The 9,342-nt window shown below is 37.9% G+C and overlaps 1 protein-coding gene across 2 annotated transcripts in view; it reads right to left on the bottom strand.

Moving 5' to 3' along the window:
• Nucleotides 1-4,540: 4,540 nt before the first annotated feature.
• Nucleotides 4,541-9,342, bottom strand: part of LOC116508689 (isopentenyl phosphate kinase-like) — a 30,341-nt gene continuing 25,539 nt past the window's right edge. Inside the window, exons 3-6 of one of the 2 annotated variants that reach the window (XM_032217331.1) lie at nucleotides 8,059-8,118; nucleotides 7,121-7,282; nucleotides 6,081-6,165; nucleotides 4,541-4,889 (exon numbers count right to left, since the gene is read on the bottom strand). In XM_032217331.1, the coding sequence (XP_032073222.1) occupies nucleotides 4,633-4,889; nucleotides 6,081-6,165; nucleotides 7,121-7,282; nucleotides 8,059-8,118 (564 nt within the window). In that variant the 3' untranslated portion in view covers nucleotides 4,541-4,632. The remainder of the gene's footprint in view (nucleotides 4,890-6,080; nucleotides 6,166-7,120; nucleotides 7,283-8,058; nucleotides 8,119-9,342) is intronic. The other variant, XM_032217332.1, reaches the window with a different exon arrangement.

Here is a 9,342-nt window from a genome sequence, read left to right as displayed (position 1 = left end):
AAATGGAGTTTTGAAATCCATGCATTTTTCTGCTACTGAAAAATAACATAATTTATTCAACTATTTAAATCATCAATTAAATAATTCCCATGCCATGCAAGAGCAATCTGTAAGAAGTCAGGAGCTTTCAAGATTTGTGACTCACCTTGTTACTCTTCCCTTTGCCTTACAAGCATCTCCCGCTTTGCTGCTACTCAGTAGCTTCTCTGTTGCAGCCAAGGCTGTGCAAATGAAGATCTAAGAACTAAATCAGTAGAAGCCTATTGACTCTCCTCCTAATCTCTCTCTCTTTCTCTCTCTCTCTCTTGCCCTCTCTCTTTCATAGATCAACACTTGTCAGTCATTCCCCCCGTTTTTTGCTGGAAACAGCATCTGTCCTCTGGACATTATTATTTCAAGCCATGTCAGAAAATGCAGAACAAATTCAAAGTGAACTTAATTTTTGACATTTTATAAATCTACCTGGTGGGTTAATTTTCTGCCAATCTGATTTTTTTTCCTTCAAAAAAAGAGCTTTTTTTCCAGAGCTTTCTTCTCGGAAAAGTTTTTAAATATTTATTTGTAAATGCACACTGCAAATCTCGGGAGCATATTGCAATCAGCAACATTAAATTTCCAAAGAACAGAAGACACACTTGTAAATTATGAACAGAATAATTAATATTGTTCTTTATTACATATTTTCTTAATCTTTTAATAACGATATTTTAAAGAGTTTATTTTACGAATGAGAAACTATAAAGGAAATTTACCGAAAGCAAGTTTTAAAAGTTTGCATATTCCATTTTGACTTGAGGATGAAATTTGACTGCTCAAAGAACATTGGTCACCACTAGATGTTCCATTGGCTTCTGGGTCTTTTTCTGCATTTCAGTAGATGCACACAAACACAGCACATGAGCCAGGGCAGTAGCATTAATTTGTAGATAAAGTAGTCCTCGATTTACAACCACTTGTTTAGTGATCATTTAATGTTGCAATGTCATTATAAGAAGTGATTTACAACCATTGCTGCAGCCCCACAGTCATGTGATCAAAATCCAGGCACTTGGAAACTGGCATATTTTTAACAATTGTTACAGCATTCCAAGATCAGGTCACGGCCATTTGCGACCTTCTCAGCTGGCTTCCATCAAGCAATCAATAGAGGAAGCCAGATTCACTTAACATTCATGTGATTCACTTAACTGCAATAATTCACTTAACAAAGGTGGCAAAAAAATTGAAAAATCAGGTGCAACTCAACTAACCTTAGCAATGGAACTTGTGGTCCCTGTTGTACAGTTTCCCTGAAAATAAGAGTGGGCCTTATTTTCTTTTGACCCCTGAAATAAGCACTTGGCCTTATTTTCTGGGAGGTCTTATTATTTTTGAGGTGCAGGAGGTGGTGAGCACGGTCACCTCATGGCTGCTGCTGTGTTGCAATTTTTTCGCGGAAGGCTTATTTTCAGGGGAGGGCTTATTTTAGCACATGCTCTCAAAAGCCCAATTGGGCTTATTATTCAGGTAGGTCTTATTTTCAGGGAAACAGGGTAGTTGTAATGGAATGTACCTAGCTCATTCCATTCAGAGGGTGCCTGTTTGAGATACTTTTATAAACTTCTGTTTTTGCATGGTCTTGGCCCATGTTTATCTGTTCATTGCTTTGGTAGATCTTCCTTCTCAGTTAAGGTCACTGTCTACATAGCATACACTCTGCTTGCAAATAATAAATTGATAGACATCGACAATAAAATGTATTGATTTCAAGACATAGTTTTAACATGCTACATGAGCTGCAGAATACTGTCCTAAAAATCTGCTGTTGATGTTCACCAGGATCAGTGGTGGGTTACAGGCGGTACACCCCGGTATGGGCGTACTGGTGCCTGGGTACTGTTCGGGTACGGTGCTCTAGAGGGCCCACCCGCCTGCCCACTTTCCTTACCTTTGTTTGAGCTCTTCGGCTCTTCCGTGCTCCCGCACGGCGCCTGCTGCTGCTCCACCGAGCAGCTGGAGGGTCACGGAGGCATCGTAGAGCATCGCAGGAGGTAAGGACGCATGCCATGTGTGCACGCGCGCTGCATGCATTCATGTGGTGGCCGCCGGGCCCCATTGCACCGTACTGGTTGCACTGGGATCCGGAACCCACCATTGATCAGGATCTGTATTCTTATTTTAATCATACATTACACAAATAAATATTAATACTCAGTTTAGCAATGTGAAAAAAACTTCCAGATTTTTTCCTATGACACAGGTTTAGAATTAGCCCAGAATGTTCCATATTTGAGAAAGTGACACCATGTGACCACATTTGTCTTTTTCTTCACCTAAGCCAGGTTGAATGTTTGAATAAGACTAATGGGACTAAACAGATTTAGAATGTCCTGGGGAATTGGGGAAATCTTCTCAGAAAGAGATAATGGAAAAATACCCTTCCTATTGACAAGCAAACTTGAATGCATATTAAAAAACCTCAAGCTTAATTTGGAAGAAAATATATTCTCTAGTTGAGCTTTATTTCTGACAACTGCATCTATGTAGGCAGTGTTACTGATAGATAGAAATATTCTAGGAGGCAATGTTAAGCTACTTAAGCTATAACTACTTAAGCTATAACTATGCCACTCAGTTTCCCAAGTTAGATAAGATTAACTAGGTCCGTGATGGCGAAACTATGGCATGCGTGCCACAGTTTGCACATGGAGCCATTTCTGAAGGCATGTGAGACGTTGCCCTGTCAGCTCCAGCATGCATACATGCGCTGGTCAGCTGATTTCAGCCTTGATTTTTGGCTGTTTTTCTCCATCTGGAGAGAGAAAAATGGCCCAATGGGCGACCAAGAAGTCCGTTCCTGAATTTCTGGTTTGCGTGGTGGGCTGTGTTTTGCCCTCTGGAGGCTTCAGGAGACTTCCCTGAAGCCTCTGAGGGAGAAAAACAGCCCAACATGGAAACCGGAAGTCAGAAAACAGGCCGTTTCTGGCCTCCTACAAAGCCTTTGGAGCATGGGGAGGGTGAAAAACGGGTCCATTGTGCCATCACACGCCAAAATCGGGGGGGGATGTTGCACACGCATGTGCGGAGTGGTCGTATGCATGCATAGCAGAAAGGCGCATAGAATTATGGGTGTGGGCATATGCATGACCCTCCCACACTTCTCCCACTTTTGGCACGTGATGGCAAACAGGTTAGCCTGCATTGAACTAGGTGTTGCTACCTGCTAAGGTACTTGAAACTTTTATACTTACCTAATCATTCTACTGAACAGAGAATTAGGCAGTGGAAGGAAACAGCTATCAACTTTGTTGTAATAATGTCTATAAAAAGACACAGAACCAAATTTTGCATGCCAATTTGAGTCACCTTCTGTCACTTCTTCATAAGGATTTTATATAGGACTATACTTAAACAATCCTGGCTCTTTAGACTATACCAGGTGATGAGTTTTTCATAGGGAGAGTCAGTATATCCAGGCTAATATGTGTGCAAAATCTAACTCTGTTAAAGGCTTTCTTGTTTGGTACAAATTTACTGAACACAAGTACTATCTTATGTAAATGCATTTCAGAGAAGTCCAGGAAGACAGCTTTTCACACAATTTGTGTGTGAAACAATTTCATCAACAAGATCCAGTGTGTCCACATTTTGTGAATTTTCATCACTCAGCTTTAAAGTTTTCTTGTGTGCAAACTGTATCTTGTTAGAGACGCATGAGCATTTCAATGAATAGTCTGGATAATTTTGCCTTGCCTTGTTCATTTTTCATTCTTTGTATTTGTGTGACAAATTCTGTATTTCTATGATAAATTGAAAACTGCTTAATAAACAAAAATGAACTTGAAATTATAATATTATAAATATAAATAATGTATTCTATATTTTTAAAGGTTGTCCCTGTCAAAGATGTGCTGAAATTGTAGAAACGCTGATAGGAATAAATCAACAGCTGTATTGACAATCTTTCCCCCAGATGGAAACCACAAAAATATTGATACTTGTGTGTGAATTCAAGAGCAATTTAAAAGAATTAAATAGCACATTTTTACACATTTACTGATTCCCTCTTCTGGGTATTCCCTTACCACACTGGAGTGAAAAAATATATGTATTAAAAACACTTAGGGGCAGAGAGGTGCTTCTTCCATTGGTTTTTGGGAAGAATACATTTATACAAAATATTTATACAAAGAGTAAAACACTATTAATATTCTTATTAATGGTGGTTTGGTTGGTAATAGCAAAATACTGGAAATATCTAAAAAGGACACTGAAGAAAAATGATATGACACACTTACTTCTTTGATGGAAAAATTAATATGTAATTTCTTCTTAGTTGAAGAAAAAACAGATTTTTTTCTGTGGTATGATTTTTTAAGCTCTCTAGTAATGAAAACAATAATCAACCACCAAGATGATCTTATGAGAATAAGGAAGCTATAAATGTGCTGTAAATGTATTGTATGCTGATATTAAAAATGTCATTGCTTTGCAAGACATTAAAATGTTATGATCTGAATTTGTAAGGTGCATAAAAACAGAAACCAAATGCACACAGGTATGATTGAAACAAAAAAGTCAGTCAAGAATTTATGAATATTACTGTTTCAGAAATTCTTCTGCACATGATTCAAGGTTCCTTTACAAAAGACTTCACTTATCCATATAAGAAAGCTTTGTGCCTTCGCCTTCTTTCAATTCCCCAGTCAAGCAAGCCTTTACAGCTGCTTCACTGTCCAGTTTGCAGATCAGAACAGGAATGGATCCATGACTCGAAGAAACTATATTTATGGCAGTTTGTAGTTTCAAGGACACTCCTCCAGTAGTGTCATGTGGTAGTGCAGATGTGAGCACAGTTGGCTCCATAGTTTTTTCAGGACCAATAACAATGGAATCCACCAGCCTAGCACCTGTTCAAAAAACAAAGGACTTGGAATGCAACATACAAAAGCCAGTCCTAAAATATAAACACACTAGCATGGAAACAACTAATTTTGAAAGTTTACAAAAAATCATTTCCACTGCTAGATTTCAAAGAGAAACATAATGGTTAAGACTGTGTTAAATATAACAAAATAGTGTAACCATGTTTTGCTGTCCTGTTCCCCTGTACCCTTTGTGTTGGAGGCACTGCTTAAGGAGCTTTTGGGTTGAAAGGATTAGCTGGTGACATCACCATTGCCCAGACAAGCCCATGGGGTATGACCCTGTCAAAAACAGGAGTGAATGACAGGAGGTCACACCCCACCCAGCAGCACTTGCGTCTCAAATGCGAGCTTGCTAACCTCCAACCCAGCATCTAACCACATAAGTCACATGCTCCTATCACTATCTGTCGCTACCTCCTTAACTAAAGGATGTATTTTATGTGACTACGGTGCAAGTCCAAGAAGAAAGAAAGAAAGAAAGAAAGATCTATCTATCTATCTATCTATCTATCTATCTATCTATCTATCTTTCTATCTATCTATCTATCTATCTATCTATCTATCTATCTATCTATCTATCTATCGCTCTCTATCTATCTCTATCTCTATCTATTATTTATCTATCTATCTATCTATCTATCTATCTATCTATCTCTCTATCTATCTATCTATCTATCTCTATCTCTATATCTATCTATTATCTATCTATCTATCTATCTATCTATCTATCTATCTATCTATCTATCTATCTATCATCTATCTATCTATGGAACTGCTGACAGTTAATTATATATTTACTTTACTGATTTTGGTAGCATCCCTAGCTACCTAGCTGTGCATCCCTAGCTCATACCAAATCCTGGCCTATAAGGAGGACCTATGCATTTTGTTTGCTACTCCTAAATCTGCAATGTTTTATAATGTTATGCCTGTATAGATGGTAGCAGCTGGAATATGACCTATTATATATGCAGTTTTCGTATTTTCATTTTTTACAAAATAGTAAGATAATGATGTAATCTTACAATTCTTTTCAAAGCTACCTCTTGGAAAAAGCATGAGGAAACCCCAAGTTATATCACATCATATAAATACTTCAAAATGTTTCATGCCAATTTTGATATTACCCATTATTCCTCTAGTACTGACAACTTCAGCTTACTTGTTCTGTACCTGGGGTATCAGGGGGACAACTGTAAATTCCATTCACATCTGTGAGAAACACAACCCGCCTAGGAGAGAATGTCTTAGCTAAAACCTGTAATAGAAAAATAAATAAACAACTTTATACTAAGTCAAATCACTGGTCCGCTAACTTTCAAATTCTCTTGTGATTGACTAGCATCAGCTCTCTAAGTCTTCTTAGAATGATCTTCCACAAACTGATCTATTAACATTAGGAGCCAGAGAAATCACTGAAAGCCACAATACCTGGAAATACAAGGACTAATTTGAGGGAGGCTTGTCTGCTTCAGAACCATAGGATGATTTCATTGTACCCAAGACTTCACACTATTTGAGATTGCGATGTTTTTTCATTTAAAATGGATGTACATTTTGTCATTCAGATGTTACATGCAAGAAAACGTACTTTTTTTCAAACAAAACACAATGGAACTGCTGTTATCTGCACATGGTTGATGACATTAAGGGTTTGTCTTCATTTGCACACAGCTCTGCATTTCTTCAGGCTACTTGATACATTGGTATATATTTTATCCAATTAAGAACATGACCATATCTGTATTTCTATTTTTTTAATCAATCTCAATTTCAATTAACTGCAGACTGCAAACAACTTCATCTTAGTAATATTAAAGTTCAAAAAATTCAAAGTTTAATAAATTTATATGCCGCCCAATCCCGGAGGATTAATTAAAAGAAAAAACAGTCTGAAATAATCAGATATATCTGCAGCAGTGATGGGATTCCATTTTTTTTTACTACTGGTTCTATGGGCAGGGGGAGGGGAGCTTGCTGGGCATGGCAGGAGTAGGACACTGCAAACAGAGAATAGATGAGGGCGGAGCAAGTCAGAGTAGTATTTACCAGTTCTCCAAACTACTCAAAATTTCTGCTACTGGTTCTCCAGAACTCATCAGAACCTGCTGAATAACATGTCTGATGTGCAGCATATGAATTCAAAGAGTAGAGCTCAAATTTCTTGTAAGTATCCTGGTGAATGTACAAATCAAGTCATTCCCATATCTCACCTCAATAACTGTATCTCCGGATAAGATACAACAGTGTTGCTCCAAGTCAAGGGTACAATCCCCATGTAATACAGGAACATAACCTGCATCTACAACCTTCTTCACAGCATCAATACCAGCCTCAACAACATTCTTGTTTGTTGTTTGCCAGGTTCCAAAAGGCTGGAGAAAAATAGCAAACACATAATTCTGTTACTGTTATTAATCAGAAGGAATCAAATAAGAATGATCTGAAAATTAAGGCATTTTGATTCTGGTTATGTTTTATATTCAGGAAATGACTTTTTACATGGATATACAGTAGCATTATTTCTTAATCTGTATATGTGCCAGTTACAGTGGCAACCTGAAAGGCAACTATTAGATATGTTGGTATTATACAAAAGTATTTAAATATATTCCTCAAATTAAAATACAGGTAAGAAACTGCCAACAAGAATCAGTTTGGTGAAGTGGTTAAAGAACCAGGGTTGAAATCAGGAGACTGAGTTCTAGTTCTGCCTTACAAAGAAAACCACCTGGGTGACTTTGGCCAGTGGTTTTCTCTCAGCTCTAAGGAGGAGGCAATAGCAAACCACTTCTGAAATCTTGCCAAGAAAACTGCACAGACTTGTCTAGGTAGTCACCAGGAGTCAACACTGACTCAACTGCAGCAACAAAAACAACAGAAACTATCATAATTGATGAAGATATTATATGAAGCAATAAACTTCAACAATTTACTTAGGGCAGAAAATTCAGGTTTTTACAGGATAAAGAAAATTTTCCAAAAAATACTTTCAAGGCAGATTCTCTTGATGATTCCTCCATCATACTGTTTTGAGTATGAAGATGCCCTCATACTCGAACAGTAATGAAATTAACATTATCTAACCTAGGCAAATCATCAAAATCTACCTCCTTCCAAAAAAGACAAACAAAAATTATAGGCCCCTTACCGAAATCCCCACTGCTGGAACTCCAACACTAATCAATTGTTCTGTCACCAAATGGTTCAACTGCAAATAAATAAGTAAAAGAGTGAGTCTCAAAATCCTGGAGCTTTCCTGCCTCAATTTCCTCTTCTTAAATTTCCATATTAGCTCAATAATATTACTTTTTAGATAATGAAAGGAGTAATAGACTCAGGATGACCCAGTATAAGCACAAAAAACCCAACCAGATAATTAGATAAGGCATGGAGACTTTTACAGAGACTGCATAGAGAGTATCTTAAGCATCAGATCATATAATTTTGCAAACAGCGTTGCTTCTAAGTGTTCTCATGAATGGCAATACAATAAACCATCCTGATAACCATTTAAAGCATATATTGTGGTTGTGTTGGTAACGCAAGAGAATACTCATTTTTCAATGGAAGGTGATAGCATCAGTCAGTGGCACACATTCAAAGGTGGTCTGATATGGCTTTAAAATCCAGTTTTATTATAATCTGCTCCAATTTACTAGTTGACAATTGATTTATAATGGAGTGGTCCAGAATATACATTTCATGACTTTCCTTAAGTCACAGCGGGCTGTGAGCATCTTCATTATCTTTCAGAACCACTTTGAAAATAAGTTAGGGATGTTCCTCATGACCTGGAGTATCTGAGCTTAGAAATTTTAAATGTACAACTTTATCCTTCCTTCCTTCCTTCCTTCCCTTCCTTCTTTCCTTCGTATAATTCTGCTTTCAAAAAATAACATCACTGGAGGGCAGATAAGATGCCTCGCATGGCTAGAAAGCTGCCAAGCAAATCCTATCCTCTCTGTTTAGCACCTGAGTTGTTATACTGGGTATCAAAACACTAAATTGCTCCTCTCTTACAATTTTAACATGTCTCCAGATCCAATATCATCTGGCTCTCCTCCTGCCACCCTGTTGATGGAATAAAGGAATATCTGGTGGATTTGCTTCATCTGCGAGAATGAGAGTTGATATCTCTCTTTTTCTAGCCTCCATCCTCAGGCTGTTTGCTGGAGACCTGCCCTATACAAGGGTTCAGATTTCTAGCTGGTCAATCAAGTATTTTCAACTGGACTTCTTTCTTACTGACATGGAGGGGAAGGGGAATTCTTTTAGGCAGCCATTGGGTTGCAACACTTGTCTAGTCCATTGTGGGTGTGGCTTTCTCCGCTGCCATATTATGTGAATCATTGTTCATTTCCCCTGTCCGCTGCTTTTGGAGAACTGGTTGGGCTATTCTTTTGATGTTCCTTCCCCAGTCTCCTTGATCAAT

Source organism: Thamnophis elegans, chromosome 5 (genome assembly GCF_009769535.1).
Source record: "Thamnophis elegans isolate rThaEle1 chromosome 5, rThaEle1.pri, whole genome shotgun sequence".
Taxonomy (NCBI): domain Eukaryota; kingdom Metazoa; phylum Chordata; class Lepidosauria; order Squamata; family Colubridae; genus Thamnophis; species Thamnophis elegans.
The sequence above is the reverse complement of the archived record's forward strand: the minus strand, read 5'-3'. Positions and strand labels throughout refer to the sequence as shown.